Source organism: Patella vulgata, chromosome 9 (genome assembly GCF_932274485.2).
Source record: "Patella vulgata chromosome 9, xgPatVulg1.2, whole genome shotgun sequence".
Classification (NCBI taxonomy): domain Eukaryota; kingdom Metazoa; phylum Mollusca; class Gastropoda; family Patellidae; genus Patella; species Patella vulgata.
Window position 1 is genome coordinate 28087618 of NC_065887.2, and position 20232 is coordinate 28107849.

General features: G+C 35.9%; 1 protein-coding gene across 1 annotated transcript in view; it reads left to right on the forward strand.

Moving 5' to 3' along the window:
• Nucleotides 1-18590, forward strand: part of LOC126807690 (megakaryocyte-associated tyrosine-protein kinase) — a 76663-nt gene extending 58073 nt beyond the window's left edge. Inside the window, exons 2-7 of the mRNA XM_056103188.1 lie at nucleotides 13706-13825; nucleotides 15231-15385; nucleotides 15730-15861; nucleotides 15984-16101; nucleotides 16299-16392; nucleotides 17022-18590. Coding sequence (XP_055959163.1) covers nucleotides 13706-13825; nucleotides 15231-15385; nucleotides 15730-15861; nucleotides 15984-16101; nucleotides 16299-16392; nucleotides 17022-17151 — 749 coding nt within the window. The 3' untranslated portion in view covers nucleotides 17152-18590. The remainder of the gene's footprint in view (nucleotides 1-13705; nucleotides 13826-15230; nucleotides 15386-15729; nucleotides 15862-15983; nucleotides 16102-16298; nucleotides 16393-17021) is intronic.
• Nucleotides 18591-20232: the final 1642 nt, after the last annotated feature.

Consider the following 20232-nt stretch of genomic DNA (forward strand, 5'->3'; position numbering starts at 1 on the left):
TGACTCTAATTTCAAATCAGTTATGTCCAGCGAAATACGGCACGATTCTCAACCGAAAGACAATTTCGAGCGTCTGGTTATTCCAGTTATTGCGCATAATTTAAGCGTTTCTAGTCGTTCAGGTGTGACGGAAAATAGACACACCGTTTACAAATTGGTATTACTTAAATGATCTCTGGGTAAATGGATTTCAAAGAGCAGTAAGTAGAAACTGCAGTCTGGTATACCCCCCTCCCCCCCCCAAAAAAAAAAAAACAAACCCCTCCCTCTTTTTTCAAACCAGAAACCATAAATAATCGTTCGACAATAATCTACCACAACAATTATGTATATTTATATTTCAGAAATTACGGTTCCAGAACAATATGTTCCTACAAGATGGTATGGCAGTGTGCTTACAGAACGTGGAGAGCGTGAGTTTTAAGAAAACTGTGCTTTGATTATTAGAACATATAATTATTGAGAGAGAGAGAGAGAGAGAGAGAGAGAGAGAGTTTAACGTCCACTCGACACAAACTGGGTAATTTCGGGACTGACATATGGTACAATTTTATTTCAATAATTCTCTTGACCCTATGGGTCTTTTAGCAGTGGGAGGAAACCGGAGGACCCGGAGAGATCCACGGCGACCACTACACCCCGCCCCCGGTTATTTGAAATTCAAAATATCTTGGCAGGCGTCGTGACAAAATTCCTAAGTCCAAGACAAAATTGAAATAATTACATTCGGAAAATGTTAATTTTAGTTTCTGTTACTGTTAAAGATGTATTATGTAAGATTTAGATAAAGAGCTGACAGTTCTCGCTATGATATTAGATAATGAAAAATGGATATATTAAACATTTCAGTTCAATTATTTAATTCTAATCTAGGTTATGGCTTTTTGGGGAATATCGGAGTCTCGATTTTCATTGCTACCGTTGTCAGGATAGTAAACAAGGTCTTAAATTGTTACTGTTAATATACCACTGTTAATAAATTTGTGATCGTAATATTATTATATTTTTAGTTATAATTTAAAACCAGCTAGAAATAAAATAATAAGTAAATTTATTTTCTTGAAGTTGCTGTTATTATAGATGGGTGACAGTACCAAACTACTTCACACAATATTTCTGTCTACCGGGATGGAAAGAACGTAGTAACGGTTCAAAAGATTGTAACGAAGGTAACTTAACTTTATTATAAATCACCGATAAATCCACCAATTATATTATCCCATTTCTTACCCACATCTGTTCAACATTCTATGGTATAATAAAGTTTGTGAGATAAATATAAAACTACCATATTACACTAATTTAAAATATCCAAACAAATGGACTGATTATACAGTTCATACACTTATCTCCGATACTGACTGGATATTGGTTTATTTAATGCTACAGTTTGTGCTGTTACCCCCCCCCCCCCCCTGATAAATACAACACAATACACAACAAACATACTTATTACACGATTAAAGAAAAAGCTATGTTTTACCTCGGATAAAATTTGTCAGATATCTTGTATTCATCAACTGCCCCGACAGAAAATAAACCAATTTTTGATTGCGGTAGTCCAGATATCTGCTCTCCCTCACTTGATCGGGTCTATAAGAAAGATATTTTGGAAGCGCATGCCGCATCTCAAGTACAGTTTGATTGGTTTAAAATTACACGTTTTTAATTACAGCAAGACTAATACTCTTTTGCCATTCAATATGTAGATATTATGTCTGTTTATTGCAGCTATCTGTAACCCTCCCTGTAAAAATGGAACATGTACATCACCCAATAAATGTACATGTAATAGTGGATATAATGGACCCACCTGCGAAGGCAGTGAGTTTTCTTTTGTAACCTTTGTAAAAATGCCGTTCGAATACTTAGAATGCGCCTCAATCCCCATCGAATGATTCTTGCAGATTACATGTGGATTAGCTCTCGAATGTAGTTGGAACACAGTAGGGATATTTAGAAAGAATACGAGTGCGGTTCCATTGCTGCCTAAATACCCTCCGAAATCTGGCTGGAAGGTGCCTCGAATGCTGTACGAATTCACCTCAAATGCTGTGAAAACGCTCCGGGAATGACCGCCGAATTCAACACAAAGCACCTTGAATACTTCGAATGTACTTAGAATGTAACATGAATAGGTTCCAGCAGCAATCGAGATGCATTCCGACGCATTCGCGGCACATTCCGGAATTTTGTCAGGATTTGGAGTGACTCGCCGATTCGATTCTCCCTCCAATGCGATCAGGATATTTTGAATGCTGCTGGAATGCTGTGAGAGTATTTACAATACAGTGCATTTAGAATTACACTTCGAGTGCCGTTGGATATTATCCACTTCGAATGCACCTCGAAACTCTTGGGACAAAACATTTGGAATGCACCCAAAATTATATATAATAATGCAGTCAGAATTTTTTAGAATGTACATGTACTTCGAATATCCATAATTATACAAAGGATTTTCATTCCGACGGTATTCCGACTCATTCCGCATCTAGTGTGACTAGGGTTTTAACTTGATGTGACCCTATTTTCTCGTCTGTTGTGATGCATTTCAATCTAGATTGCATTATTGAAAACATGAGATGTTTAGAGATGCCATTTCACCACACTGTGCGTTGTTTTAACTTTGAGAAGGACATTTGCCCTATAGGCTGTATTAATTACAATCTAGTCGACATTATTTTTCATATTTCCCAATTTACAGAATTATGTTCGCATTTGAAGCCATGTTATCCGGGAAGTTGTTCTAAACTTGCAAGTGGTAGCAATTGTACCTGTTCGGATGGATTTAGTGGTTCAGCTAACGGAAGGGAATGTTTGACCCGTAAGTATATTTATTGCTTCAGTTGACCTGGCTGTAGGCTACATGACACAAAGAGATGATATAATTTGTCTTCGTTTGATAACCTGTCAGTATAGAAATAAATTAGGGATGTTGTCAATTCTGCATTCGCGCTAACATTTTGTCAATAGTACTGTACAAATTATCTTTAAAATATAGACCAATTTCTTCTACACGCGTTTTATATTTTGATGATTGAAGTAAATTTAACAACATGCACAAACAGTAACAGTGCTCTTGCTGAATGTTCGGTTCATGTCGAAAATAAACCCAGGTTTTCTTCTAGAGTAGATGGTGTTGTAACTGCTTAAATCATGTTGTTTGACATAGTGTCGCTTTCCTTAACAGTCCCGGTGCTCCATTTTAAACAATAAGAATCACTTGCAAACTACAATATTGTGAAAGATGAATCTCTTATGGTCCAAAAATGGTTCAATGCCTTTCAGTATACAAAGATCTATGCAATATGCTCGCCGCCATTTTGCTGTCCACGATAATTTATTGATAGGCCTGTTTTAAATCTGATTTAATCCAAGCTGGGACATTATGTGGCGTTGTTTTCTTAATTTAATGTTAACTAATCAACCCGAGTACATATTAATGAATTAAGCCGTGAGAAATTTTGTATTTTATGGCGACAAATGCCAATATAATTATTTAATATATTAGAGAGAAGAGACGACGGACACACGTCTTCTAGTATGATTCTAACCTGACTTGTATATTTGTATCTCTGTATGGTTTAAATTAATCTTTTCGGATCCTCGTTTAAAGAGCTGTGAATAGCTACTCCCACTATTCCGAAAATCTATGAAGTCTATCTACAGTGTTGAATGGATTTTATTTCAAATTTGGTGTGAATTATTATGAAAGGACAACCCCTAGTTATTTCCACGTGAACCAGGACTGTGCGGGGATGCACCAAGTTGATTTTCAAAATTTTTTATGCAGCATTGAGGTCGGAGATGGTGAACGATGTTTATTTTCAGTATTCAAGGAAAATAATGCTTGCCCGGAAACGGTTACCTACATGATATAGGTCATTTTTTGAAGGCAGATTCTTGGCAAATATAGTCAACATCCAATGTTGAGATAATCTGCTGTATGTTCCAAGGCGTAGCTTGTAAGTGGGTGTATTTTCCCGATTTATTAATTGGGTATCTGTTCTCTAATTCCACTTACTTTATTTTAGTCGTTTCACCAAACCAAAGGCCCGAAATTTACCAATGTCGACTTCGAATTTCGCAATTTATTAAAACGAAACAAATGGAGATGTTTGGCGTTATGTTGGACGCTTCATATAATAATGATACCAATTCGGTGGAAATATGGACAAATCGGAGGGGATTTAACCGTGTCAACTATACAGGGATTGCTTTTTACAATCCAGTAGATTTATCACCAATTCCTTCAGATTATATATCTGATGTTAAACTTGGTATTGTTGGTGGATCATTTAATACAGTTCATACAAAATGTGAGTATATATCCACTACCCCGATATTGTGACAGATATTTTATATTTAGAGACATACAATGTTGGACAATTATCAAAAGATTGAAGTTAAATTTACTAGTCTGATATGGGTGAAAAATAACTTTAAACAAAATGTTATCGCATGTAATCGAAATAATAGATCAACCCACTTAAATAAATTATTTTGGCGGAAAGGATGATACAAGCAAAGTCATGCTTGTCGGGTTCGTCTCTTGTGGGGGGGGGGATGGCTGAATGGTTAGCACGTGCGCGCTGTTGCATAAAGTCTGTCATTGAGTCAACTGACGGGGTTTCGATTCCCCGGTTGTAGGTGACAAGGAGTAGGGCCGCCTGTCCAACCTCGTGGGTTTTCTCCGGGTCCCCCGGTTTCCTCCCACTGCTAAAGACCCCTACGTGCAAACGAATTATCATAATAAATTGAACCATATGTTAGTCCTAAAACCCCATTTCTCCCTCTCTCTCGTCTCTTGTAGTTCTTGTCAATTTCTGGCTTTAATCAACTTATCATTGACATTTCAAAACTAAAATTGTTTTTTTTGTATTCAGTATGACGCTGTGGGACTTTTTGGATGCAAACCCGGGTACCCAAACAAAAAGCCCACGACTGTAGGCATGCGACCCTACATTTTTTCAGAACAGATAAAAAGTAATAAAGCAGGAATTTAATTTAGTTGTTTCAAATATAAAAGAAAGAGTTACACTATAATAATTAGAAATTAATGTACTTTTTTGACTATCTGTCTTTTGGTTTTATTAAAAGTGGATAATACGATTGTTACATACCCTAATCAAGTTGTATGTGATAATACCGATGTGAATAAAGACAATCCTAAAAGTGGTATCTTCAACTGTACTATCAAAAACCACACCAACAACCTACTTACGGAATCGGGGGACAGGTAGACGTCATGAGTTTTTATCTATTTTTACGAGACTTTAAATCACTAATTTAAAGATATTTTAAAATCAGTACAAGAGGACTGCCCTTCTGTATTGTAACAATAGAAAGATAAAGTCAAGTGCTATCAGATATTCTGGAGATAATAAATATAGCTTTCTTCGTATACAACACCCGATGATGTAGCCTTGTGTCTAAGACTGGTCAAACTTTTGGATGCATGCTACCATAATGGCGGTCCTACTAATGTCAATAGCGTCCAAAGTATTACAAAAGGCGACAGACAAGGAAATATATGTTATAAATATGCATATTCTACGTTTCGTATCCAAAATGTAAATGATTTCATAAAATATTGACAAAATTACGGACAATTGAAATTTTGACAAAACGATCCTATAGCGCTATTGACAAAACTGCTCTTGTCAATAGCCCCCAAAGAATTGCAAACGTTGACCGGCAAAAAATTATATGTTATGGATATGCACATTCTGCACTTCATATCCAAAACTGAAATGATTTTAAAATTGAAAAAAAAGTATGAATAAATTGTGTCGATTGTCGATGATTAGTAGGACCATTATGGAAGAATAATCAAGAATATTTATGTCTTCTTGAAACATATATGAGAACAAAATTGACTATTTTCTTTTTCTTCAGAATTGCTATCACATTTACAGCTAATGCAGGCGGTTATCGTCAGTTGAAAAATATTGACAGTGGTGCTTACTTCACGAAACAGTACTACAAACAAACTACCATGTCCAAAACTTTAACGTACAGATTCGACTTTGACAAACCAAAACATTGTTTCCCAAACTGCCCTAATAATGAAAAAATGTTAGAATACGGTGCTGAATACAGACAGGTAAGTAATATAATAACAAATGTGCTCATATAGCATTTGTTAAAATGTCAAGTGTCAATAGAGTTATCATTAAAGTTAAAAAAATAAATTCGTGATACGTTTTGGCCCAAACGTCTTGCTCCTTCCCTGGCTATTGCTGTGACTAATGTGTGGAGAAGACCCGAGGACAGTCAGCAGGTAGGCCTTTTTGATAATCCTGTACCTGACACACCATAGTTATTTCTTAGAATTTGTGGCCACATATCGATATCACACTACTATTATTAATGATTATGGAGATCCTTAAAAGAAATTGTGATCCAAAGTCTCGACCAATGAAATGCTTATCTCTGTCTGGCCTAAGCAAAATATGTTCATCATCGAACGTGTTCAAGGCATTCACCCATGAACACCCGTACCAAAGTTTGAACATTCTCTCTGTGTTACAAACATAATTATTGTGTCTCCAAAATCTAACTACATGTATGCTAAGTGTATCGTATAAATAATGAACGAGCAAACGAAACCAATAGCAACGAAAGACGATCTACCAACGATATAAATCCGGAAAAGATTAAGACATTTTGTTATTTGAACATTTCTCTTTGGCATCTGTTTCAGGATCCTACTCTTAACTTAAGATGGAATGGATGGGACGATAAACTTTCTCGTGTTGCCCGGTATGCGTGGGAAATATTTGAGCTCAAAGCAAATGGCGATGAGGAACTACGTGAGCCAGTTCCACTTGGTCCAATTAAAATAGCAGAAGTTAATCATTCAGATACCATAGATTATCCTAGCTACACTTTACCTGAACCCGGTCTGTATTCTATCATATTACAAGTTGCTGATACAGCCAATAATTCTGTCTACATTCGACGATTTTGTTTGTATGATCCAGTCTCTACTGTTCAGCTATCGAATGACCCAAATACACGCTTGCGAGTTACGTCTGCTTCCCCTGAATCTAACTTCACCTGGCAAGGAAACATGGACGGTATTATTAGAGTTAACTGGACAAACTACTTCTCTAACGAATTCGTCGAGAAGAATCATTTATTAAATAAAATCCTTGACTACCCACCTCAGTTCGTCGACGAAGGACAAACCGAAATCAAAAAAATAGCTGACGAATACAAAAACATTGCTGGGCGAACCGAACAAGCTGTTCCCAATACCCGGGGAATTACAAAGTTTCAGATTGGACATCATCATGACAGCAATGGCGGTAAAAACAAACCCGCTGAACCGAACGTATGGAACAATTTAACAGATCCGATTTCTACCATCCATACGTTAACCATTTCTGTAAGCAATGGCGACACAGTAGTTGTATATGTCAAGGCTATCGACCCCTCCGGAAGAGAAAGGGTGGAAACGACACAAGTTAATTTTGATTCTACGCCGCCGGTTGTAACTACGTTTGACTTTGAAATTACTCCAGATAAGACCTCCAGGTAATAAACAAGTCTGGGAAACGTATTACCAATGCCATCAATCACTGAACAAGATTTACTTTTTCTGGCAAAATACATACGACTAGAGAGATTGTTGCATGCATATTTACATGTAGTCTGTTGGCGTTTTTGTCGGAACCGTTGACATCCATCTCAAATTTGCTCCTAAGCTGTCTGACTAAGACAAGTTCCATGAGGTTTATATGTGACAAACATTTACTACATGACAATCCGATAACAGGATCTTATTTAATTTTTCCGAAAACCGTCGGTATAGTGGGTTGAATTATATATGATTTGCATCCTCTAGCATCAATCTCTTTGAACCCGTATTTGTCTCCGTCTTAATTACCCCAATGTCGGAACAGAACAGTAGGACGTTAAGCCCCATTTCATTTCATTTCCATATTTGTCTATAATATTAAAAATTTTCATCAGCCTCGTTTGTCTTGTTTGCTTCAGCCTGTCCGCTGTAGCCAGTGATCCTGATAGTGGCGTTCTTCTTGTTTCTTGGAGAGCTGTTAGACTAGATACCAATACAGAATACGCAGCTGGACAGCTTTTTTGGTCGAGTATAACCAAGGTAATATCGATAACAGTATAATATATGTATTCGGTTATGTTCTATTTCATACAAAAATGGGTATATATTTATGTTTTCAATGGATTGATCCTAAAATCAACAACCAGGTTGGGCTTCAGAAACGGCAAACGCTTTGGAACTGAATTCTGGACTAGTGTACCAATACTAGTTTAGAACAGACGCCATGCGTTGTTAATAACTTTATTTACACCGGGAACAAGAACATATTCGGACATTCTATGTTTCATAAGGTCCATGATAACATACAGTTCCTTGATGCTTATTTATGCGAGAATTCAGAATCTGAACTCTCTAAAACTGGGCATGCTAACCCGCTAAATAGAGATCTACATATACATGCATTATGCAATTGCTAAATCTGCCTATTGGAGGTCTTTCTTTAGGCCTGAAATGTTATATAAACTATTAATTAGACATTTAATAACAAAAAAAGACCATAATCAACTCTCGTTGGCACCAGATTTCAACTAGGATAGAACGGTTAGCCATTTAAAAATTTAATTTAAAAATGGGAAAGTGAAGCTACTTCTCGAATATGCCAGTGCCGTGGTTACCAACAATGCACACTTCTCGCCAAAACTAAAAACAGTGATAACTTAAAGTAATTTGAATGAAATTTTCAATATTTTCATTTTACATAATCTATTTTTGAGCTATTATAGCAAGGATAGTCAGCGCTTTATCTAAATCTTACATAATGTATCTTTACTAAACAAACACACTAAACTTTGTAACCTTTGAATTAAAAGTCTAACTAGTATTCTTAATCGGACATTTTCAATGCTTCGCTAAGTTTCTATTAATTAAATACGTAGCTTTCGTAGAGGCATATTCTAATTATTAAAGATTATAGGATGCCATGTCGCAGTTAAAATATTTATTCCGTACAATTCATTTTATTTCGTTTCAGTAAAGTAAGCCGAAATTAGGACTACTGGTTATAAATTTATAGAATTTGTCTATCCTTTGATAAATAGTTTGACTGTTTATCCCATTTTTGGTACTTTAATACTGTTATTAAAACCAAGTTAATTTCAGATAGTGATATATCTTTAAAGATACTCACCGTGTATTGTTTGAAAGATATAAATTGAACGGAATGCCATCGCCTCGTCAGTATCATGTTTTATTTTAAATTTATGATAATATGAATAAAATATATAAAGAGTAGTTCGCGTATATAAAAAAAAATCAACAAAAATCTTTTCTCTGCAGTGTTAACCTTTTCTTTGCGGTGTAAACTTTTTCTTCCCTGTGGAAACCATTTCTCCGCGATAGAAACCTTTTCTCCGCGGTCCAAACCTTTTCTCCGCGGTGGAAATGGGTGTGTTTTTTTGTGCAAATACTGTCTCTAAGAAATACATTTGTAAAATCGACATGATCATTGTTCTTACGGGTTGATTTAACCATTTCAGGAATGCAATGATGTGTCACGGTGTATGTGTATTGTTAAATTTGACCAATGTTTTCAACTGGCTACACAATTGTCTTTCGATAATTGTCAGATAGCAATAGCTGGTTTAAGCAATGCAGTGACAGTAGAGTTGAGCTTCTCTGTTATGAACCAAGCAAAGGTGGGATCCGAGGAGACTGTTTATAAGGTAAGCATCATTTACTAATTAAAAGATGAATATATTCAAGTAACCATCTTGTTAATATCAAAGTCAGAAGATAAATTAGTTGCCTGTTTAAAATATAAAGTACGAGAGAGAGAAATGGGGTTTAACGTCCACTCGACACAAACTAGGTCATTTCGGGACTAACATATGGTTCAATTTTATTTCCATAATTCGCTTGCGCGTAGGGGTCTTTAGCAGTGGGAGGAAACCGGAGGACCCGCAGATAACCCACGAGGTTGGACAGGCGACCCTTTTCCTTGTCACGCACAGCCGGGGAATCGAAAACATTTATTTGTATATTATTTTTTTTTTTTTTTATAGATTAGTGACATAAGAGAGGTTTCAGATGTGTGTTTAGGTAATTATTACTTGAAAACGTCACAGGAAACAAATCCGACAGATTTCGTATTTTTTAGCAAAAAATATATAATTTGACTCCACCCCACCCACCTCCGATGCAGGTTTTAGCAGACAAAGGGGGTGAAAACTGTAATAAGGGTAATTGATATTAGGTAGTAATTGGGAAATTTTACCCGGATGTCACTGGGAAAAGGTAGTAAGTGCAAGGACGTAAGTGGCATATAGACAATGGTTGTAGCTGCAACCTAACATGCCTTAATCGCAAATGCCAGTGTACATATCATACTCCATAGATTAATCCACCACAGACTACACGAAGGAGGGATATAATATACTCTATTTCGTAGAGTTTAGCCCTACCTCAGTGCATAATAATAGGAATATATTGTGTATAAAATGGTTCAGTTTCGTTCAGATAAATGTATTTTCATCGATCTATGCTACTCGAGCGTAACAAGACGACACCATCTTTTTATAATATGGAAATGAAATGAAATGAAATGAGGTTTAACGTCCTGCCACAATTGGGCTAATGAAGACGGGCCTACACCATACAATGTGTTATGAGGGAAATTTTATCCGGACAGGGGTGCTACGGCCTACTCTTATATCGAATCACAACTGCAATTGGATCTTTTACGTGCACGCCAATGTTTCCACGTGACCTTGGTTTTTCGTCCCATCCGAACGACTATGCGGCTGTCCTTGTCAGTCTCTCCATCCTGCGTTACTTTTATATATGGAGTTAATGTCTATACCTTTAAAAGAATACACAAAATATTGCAATTAAACATACATTTATGAAAGAGCTAAATCTGCCAATTGCAGGTCTTTCTTTAGGCCTGAAATGTTATCTAAATTATTAATTAGATATTAATTAACTTATCCAGACCTTAATCAACTCTCGTGGTATCGCTAGCCTGCGATATTTACTGGATTAGAACTCTGTCTGCTGCTTCTGATTAAATCAAAAAATGGATAATCGAGACTATGTTTTTTATCGTACCGATCGAGGTTAGGCCCAAAATCCAATCGCTAAATACTCGGTTCAGGGTGGATCAATTTGACTGATATTTTCAGCAAATTCGCTTTACATTATCTGGTTTTTAACTTTTATAGTGAGAAATACCAGCTCATTATCTAATCTCCCATAATGTATCTTTAATTTATTGATTTTTATTGTATAGGTCCAGCGGGATTATCAGGCGGTGCCATAGCCGGTATATCTATAGGTAAATATGAAGTAATACATCATAAACATCTTTCCGAATTCTTGCATGGAACCTCTGCTTTATTTGATCCCGCTCGACTTTAATTCTATCTCCTCCGTTTAAGTATTACTGTTTTATTACCCACGATATGAACGTGAAGCATGTTTTTAAAGACAAGAGGTTGCTCTTTTTGAGTTCAGATGAACGGAAGTTACCAATTGGTTTATGTTTATTACGACATTTCTTGGTAACGAAGATATCAATTGGAATTATGTAAGGAAGATATCATAGGGTCCAAAATGATAACTAACCTAATGTGTAATCGGAGCCCCAGTTTTTCGTCCATCCGATCGACAGTACATTGGCCCTTGCCAGACACTTCGTCTTGCACCACTGACAAGCGGGAACAACGCCGGAAAAAGCGATGCACTTTCTCGACCAAGGTAGGGATCGAACACGGAACCTCAAGGTTAGCGAGCCAACGTCTTACTCACTGAGCCACGGTGGCTCCAGGTGTGACCTTGTTGATTGTTAGAATCATAACTGTGGCGATTTTTTTTTGTTAGGTGTGATCTTGTTGATTATCATAGCTGTGCTGATTTTCCTGTTCCTCACCAACCGACAACCTTTTACCGAAAGAAGAAAAGAAAGGGGAACAGTGTATATTAGAAATATGCTTGGTAAACCAACAGCAACAAATCAACATACTGCTAGCCCGTCTTCATCTTATCCTGTAAGTGACAACAAAGTAATATTAATGGTAACTATGTGAACAAATAGGGTATTACATAATTAATAAAGATTTAAAGAACCGCGATCAGGTCGTTTTGCCATGTCTTTATCTCACCCCTGAAGTGGCCAAAATACCGAGAAAACAAAAAAAGAGTAATTCACTAGCACAAATTAACTATTGGTAAGTAATCCCATTGTTATTTGACTATAATCCGGTACTTATAGAGTAAGCCGCGACTATCGGTAGTGATTGTCGTTTAAACTATAACTGTTCTCATCACAGAACAACGCCTATCGTGCTGATGAAGATGAGGTATACTATTATGGTGGAATGGATTTCCAGAAAGGACAGTCGTGGCAAATTCCTCACGACCATTTAGCACTATTGGGAACTATTACGGAGGGAAAATTTGCTAAGATTTGTCAAGCGAGAATTCGCAGCAGATCTGAACAAGTTGTAGCTAAAATGCTCAAAGGTGAGTTTTAAAGACAGTCTTTTTGATCCCGGCCCAAAATGAGATACTAAATATAATACTCGGACATGGGGGGGGGGGGATAGCGCATGCGCGTTGTATCATAAGGTCTGTCATTGAGTCAACTGGCGTGGTTTCGATTCCCCGGTTGTACGTGACAAGGAGTAGGGTCGCCTTCCAATCTTGTCGGTTTTCTCCGGATCCTCCGGTTTCCTCCCATTGCTAAAGACCCCCACGTGCAAGCGAACTATTGAAATGAAATTGAACCATATGTTAGTCCCGAAATGACATAGTTTTGTCGTGTGGATGTGAAACCCCAAATCTCTCACTCTCTCTCTCTCTCTCTCTCTCTCCCTCTCTCTCTCTTTGTCGTTTCTTTGGCTAACCTATTTCAAGCTGAATCTAAAGTAGCCATTTTATCGAACGTAGAGTGCTTTATGATTTGCTTTAAAAACAGGCCCTTTCTGCAAAGATTATCCAGTCATATTTTGTCAGAAAAAAGGCCTACGCCGGTTTCCAGGCGTCTTAACAAATAATTATTACTGACGGGCTAAAGACTGGCGATTTACCGATAAGTTCGAATGATGGCTGTGTGCACGTGCTCATGCTTTTGAGACTTGGGTAGTTATCTGTCATTATAGTATTGCCATCCAATAAACTTATTTCCCGCTTGCAGTTAGGAACCACACCTCCATTCATTCATATTTTTGGAATATTGCTAATCCGACCTTCCTAAAAGTAAGATTGGCTGTATCTTCGAAATTAATAATTCCCATCCAACAACTTAATTCCCACTTGCAGTTAGGAGCCACCCCCGCCCCATTCATGCATATTCTCTTGATATTGCTAATCCAACCTTCCTTAAAGTAAGATTACCTGTATTTTCGAAATTGATAATTCCTAAAACCGCCAGTCATTACCGGAGTATATCGAGGAAAACTGACTGTTAAGGAAAGAGATGTAATAAGATATGAGATAATTGTGGAGTAAACTATGTATCCATAGCGACACCAATCACCTGCTGAAAACCTTCTCACCTGAATTACTTGTTAATACGAATAAAAACTTTGATAGAATATAGGGTGTTAGAATACCCATACTATGTTATTATTGATCTTAAACCGTTAAACGTTCTTTTGTCTTGATTATTTTGTATTATAGATGGGTACACGTCTGATGATGAAATCTTTATGAGGGCCAAGGTAAATTATAATGCAACAGTAGTTGGTAAAGATCCAAATGTACTAGAGTTTATTGGTGCTGTTGTGGATAATGAAGTCTGTAAGTATTTAAACGGAATAATTTTATCAGTTATTCTGTGGGGTTGGGATGGCCTAGTATAGTCTAGATGTCGCGCTTCGAACGCTAAGCGCTAGCTGGCCGGTCACCTCTGACTTGCGGTCGTGGTTTTGATCCCTGGTGTGAGTGTATCTGGCTTCTCAACCTCGTGGGTTTACATCGGTTACACCGGTTTACTCCAACAGAAAAGACCCCTCCACGTGTGCTAAACATAATAGAATAAGACAACTTGTCTGCGATGTAACCCTCAGTTTAAGCGGACGTTAAACACTAATAGAAGAAGTAGAAGAAGAACCGTTATTATTTCGCATTGCAATGTTATGATATTCTGTCATTTCTAAACGCCCGAAATTATTGGCCCCAGTGCAGTTTTTTTTTAAATATACCTTGTATACGTTTCTCATCGATCAAAATTCGGGATAGCGAAGAGGGATAGGTTTACAGCATATGTAATAGTGTAAAAAATTCTAAATTACATTATAATAAATTCCATATTGCCGATGTTGATATTGTGGATCATATACAATTTGATATACAATAACAATATCGTCATTTATTAAGCGTATTATTATTAAAGAACAGTTTCTAAGGCGCCGTTAGTAGTTATATTTACTGATGTTTTACAGAATATCACGGTTTAGAAACAAGAATGTTTTGACTTGAGATTTAAAATGGCCCACTAACATTAATTGTTTCATTGACCGTGGTAGTTTATACCACAGAAAGGGCTTAACGTAGGACAAATCGCCATACAGGGCTACATCTTAGGTCACCCTCGCTCTCATCAATGGCATCATCTACCGATAACCAAGTAACATATGACTTCTATTTTGGCGGTTTGGTGTGTCTGAAATCACTGCATTTAATAAATTGTTGAAATAGATTCTATATTGTATTCTTTATTCTATGCTGCTGATATTACACTATTTTACTGGTACCGGTTTTTATATTAGAATATTGTATTTGATATTATTATATTTTAATGGAACCTGTATTAATATTAAAATATTGTAAATGGTGTTGTGGTATCGCCATTACTATATTCTAGTTGGATATTATTATATTTTAATGGAACCTGAATTAATATTAGAATATTGTAAATGGTGTTGTATTATCTATATAATATTTTATTGCGACAGTGCTGATATTAGAATATTGTAAATGGTATTGTGATATCGTCGTTACTTTATATTCTATTAGGACATGTGTTAATATTAGAATATTGTAAGTGATATTGTATTATCGATATTGTATTTTAGTTGGGCCAGTGTTGATATTAGAATATTGTATATATATGTATTATCTGTATTACTACTTTTTAATGGGCCATGTGTTGATATTAAAATATTGTTAATAGTGTTGTATTATCGATATTAATATATTTTAGTGGGACCAGTTTTGATATTAGAATATTGTGAACAAGGGCAACTAGATAAATGGCTACTAAAACAACGTGGTGATATTAACGATGACACAATTGAAATTTTACAAAGAATTGCCTTTGATGTATGTAAAGGAATGGCTTACCTTGCGTCAAAAAAGGTAAATATTTTGGACTGATATTTAATGTAAACGTGCTTACCTTGAAAATACAATGTTCTTATCTTAGTAAAATGTTAAAACTTTGTCAAAAACTAAAGCTCTGTTCATGGAATTGTTGTCTATTGAAAATTATCCAGGTGCACAGAACAATGTTTACTGAAAGAAGTTCCAAATGTATGAACATTTTTCCATGTCTTCGTCTATATGTCTGTTATGGGTCTTCCGAAATTGTTCGAATAATATTAATCTTTAATTCACATGATAATATTCTATATCAATGACTGATTCCGTCAGAATTTCTTTCCTTGCTGAAGAGCTTGACTGTACCATATGTTTTTGTTTAGATTGTTCATCAAAAACTAGCGGCAAGAAATGTGTTGTTGACATTTACAAGAGTAGCAAAGGTAGCAGGATTCGGACCGTCAAAACCAGAAAAGGAAACCATCAATCACTATGATAACGCTTCAAATGCCAAGGTAAAGGGATAATTTGTAAATTCTAATATTCAGGATGAGATTTAATCAGTTCTTAACTTAAAGATTAAAAATGATATGGATAAATAGAAAAACGATTACTTGCATGTGAACTTGTTTTACAGAAAGAACGAATTCCCATCAAATGGACCGCACCGGAGTGTCTGGTATCCCTGAAAGATGCCAATGAAAAGAGTGATGTTTGGTCTTATGGAATTGTGTTGTGGGAAATATTTAGCCTAGGTATATATGTATTTATTAATGTATTTTATGTACAACAAACATTATTAGGTAAATGAAAAGTAAAAACATACAGTTCGGGAAAAGCATGTACAATGGTAGAAATAATTTGGATTTAGGAGAATAGAAACCATATAATTATATTATAAAGTATAATGTCAAAGAAATACAGTATTCATGATAACTTATATTGATTACAGGAGAGACCCCATACAATGATATGAAGAGTCGTGACGTAGAAACTAAAGTGAAATCTGGTTACAGAATGTCCAAACCTGAAATATGTGAAGATTTGTAAGTTAAGCGTTTAATCTGAAATAGTGTTTTATCGGTGCTTATATTTCACTGCAACCGGTAGTCTCTACAATATTATGTTGGGATGTTTCATATTTTCAGACTTTATGCCCCAATGCTCCATTCGCATTTTTAGCTAAATTAACCCTCGCTAATACGTACTTAACATAAGAAAAAAGAACACAAATATATCAAAATACCAAATCTAGATAATATCTTTTGCGAACAACAAAATGGCGACGGATTTATTGCCTAGCGAGAGGCATAGATCGGTGAAATTTCCATTCCACATATCTTTGTAAATGCTGAACGGAACTGAAATTAGAAATTCATGGTTCACAGTAGTGATTTTATAGCGCTAAAATGACGCATCGGGATTTTAATTTTGTATTTTAATATTTGTAGTCACGGTAATATTTATAAAACAATGTTTTTTAATAATGTTATATTGAATTCATATGATTTCGTATACTAAATTATTTTCGTTATAATTTTCAACATGTTGTCAGATTCAAAATACTTGTGATTGTGGTATTATTTTCATAGAATCAGCGTGGTTGTTATAGTCGGTATTTTAAGACATTTAAATATTTACCGAATGATTATGGTAATGTTATTTATATTTACAGTCATTATGATGTGATGAAGAACTGCTGGGAGGAAAACCCAAAGAAACGACACAGCTTCAAGACAATCAAGGGTCATATTGCCAAGACATTTAGTACCAACACTCGTGACAGTGTTTATTATTACAAATAAATAACACATTTTACAAATGGTGGCAAATTTTCCATTTATACAAATATATTATATTTATAATCCGTAGTTGTGCTATTGTAAAAATGCTCTTTATACTTGTCACCCTCATTTTTATTGCCAGGGCCTTTCAAAAATTAACAATTTAATCTAACTTTAATCATGCATATTTTATTATAACAAACATGTCATCATCGCTGTAATTGCTACTTCTACGGGGTAAGGATACATTTTGCTAGTAGTAGGAAAAGCCTAGGTGATATTATATAGAAGTGAATGGTCTCTTGAAAACAATGAGTATTTCAATATATATTTGTCTAAAATGATAAACCCATTCCAACCGTGTCTGTTTATTATTGATATTGTAGTGTGGCACTAATTAATTAAAAGGGCTTCTGAAATGGATGGAAATATATTATTTAGTTTGTATCCACCACGAGATTATCTAACACAATTTATGTCTAGTTTTAATCTAACAGGGAGCCAATGTGGCTCAGTCAGTAAGACGTTGGCTTGCCAACCCGGAGGTCCTGTGTTTGATCCTTCCGTTGGCCGATAAAGTTCATTATGTTTTTTCAGGCGTTGCCCCGCCTGGTCAGTGGTGCAGGACAGAGGACCTGGCAAGGGACAGCGTATAGTCGTTCGGGTGGGACGAAAAATCGAGGTATCGTGTACACTTTGGCGTGCCCGTAAAATATCCCTTGGCAGTTGGAATTCGATATAAGAATAGGTCGTAGCGCCGGTATATCCGGGCAAAATTTCCCTCATAGCACACTATATGGCTTATGTCCGACTTCATTAGCAGTAGGACGTTAAACCCAATTTCATTTCATTTAATCTAACAAATTACGGTTTAAATAACATTTGTCAACGCTTGCGTTTAATTTAATTTGTATTATTCTGTGCTAAATTTGAGACAAATCACCCAAGTCATCAATTTACGAGTTATTAAAATGTGTTAGTGGTATTAAACGGGTAAGGCGATTGCCTTAACCAACATGGGCGATTGCTTGGGTGATTAACCAACATGGACGATTGCTTGGATGATTTTGAAAATAAAGTTCAAATTTAAATACCTTTATTTTCTTGGTGATAATGCCTCGTTAAGGGTATATATTGATAATTTCCAATAAATATTAAATAAAATAACTGAATTAAAATCAGTCGAATTTTATAAAGTTTATGATGTACATATTTGCATATTAACCATAGCATTTTACATTTGTTTATGTTGTTTTATTTTCGTCAGAGGTTCTGTATCAGGTTCACGTCTATTGTGCGTATATCCAGAATAATTCTGAAGCTGAGTGTCTTTTCTCTTTGTTAGGTATGTACAGAAATATGAGGGTAGTTACTTATGTATGTATTTGGATCACTGCTTTATATATTTGCATTATTGTTAATAGAACCCTATAACGAATAAATAAATAACTAACAGCTTATACATTGAACGTTTACTAGAAATTTATTTTTGAGCTTGACTACTATGTGGTGCACTTAGCTCTTGATTACTCTGTGTTGGGGGCAGTTTGTGTCATTGCTGTGTCCTGAAGGATGACTCATGGGATAGGCTCGATGTTGAGTGGGTGACAATAGTTTATCTCAAAGGAACCATAGAACCGAAAGAAACTTTGCGGTTTGAACTGTCTAAAGTCATCTTTAGATATTCCCAAACTAGACGTTGAATGGATGCAGGAACTATATGTATAGAGTCTGGGGTGTCGGGCGGTTAAGTTCCAATTTAAAGGCCGAAGAAAATAAATTAACACAAAATCACGTTGGGCACATTTTTGCGCATGCCCCATATATAAACAATTGCTAACCAAAGTGTGTCCGTCCCTAGAACAGCAATGTGCCGGATAATACTCACATGGAATTTTTAAAATAACCAATACTCTTTAAATAAACTTTGCGTGACAAACTCCATGCCCATTAATATATTTCAATGTAATTTATAAAAATTTACATTTGCATATTCCATGACACCCAATTCTCCTTGAAATATCTTCGTCATATAATTACATGGGGTTGGTGTAAAGATGCGCTATATAAGATTTAATAACGATCTGGACGTTCTTGTTGTTATAGTTCAAACATAGATAATGAAAATGCATATATTGAAGGGCATGACAAGGAATAGCGCCCAGTCGTTTGGATAGTACCAAAAACAATGCTAAAACCAGTTAATCGTAATGGATTTGGATATATCTATATGTAAATATTATGCATATTGGTATGTATCGACACAAGGCATATAATAAAAAAAACTCACATTAAAGCCCTTCGTATTGGTAGTCCAACAATCTCGGTGTTTCTTATCATATCCAAATGTCTGATCCTGATCCAGGCCGAACCAATACTAGACAGGGACAGATTAGTAAATCTGGTGAAATGATTTTCCCAGACAAGGAGGCTGAAAATGATCTTATCGCCATTATGCAGTCCGTAAAGAAAGACATTGCAGAATTAAGATCAGAAGTAAAAGACTTAACTATTAAAGAAGAAGTACAGGTAATAAAGGAAGAAATTAAGAACCTTAAAAGTGAAAGTGTCAGTTTCAGAAAATCGAATAAGATAACACAATCTAATTTTCTATGGGTTGAAGGAAAGGGACATTTTTGAAGCAAAAAGTGACTGTGAACAACTGATTTGAAACTAGATGACCACAACTCAATGACAAAATCTGAAAGGATCTACAGATTAGGGGTTAAAAAGAATTCAAAACATAGACCAAGGCCAGTGTTAGTCGTATTTACAAGTTTGAACGATAGGGACAGTGTATTGAGAATGGCAAAAAAAAAAACCAACAAAAAAACTGACTCACAAACTGCTGTTTCAGAAGATTTTACTGAACGGGTTGAAAGATGTAGCAGACATCTCCAAAGTTTCAAGTCTGTACCACAAAAACTCTTTGTTTAACTGGCGCTCAAAAAATGTGCTCTAAATGAGCTCCCCGGTGCTCGATGACCCTCCCACATTCTTCCCTTGGGATCGCTTTTATTGCTGCTGTGATTGCTGCCTTCAGATCAGGGATAGTCTGGGGGTTGTTGCCATACACCCTGTCCTTAAGGTATCCCCACAGAT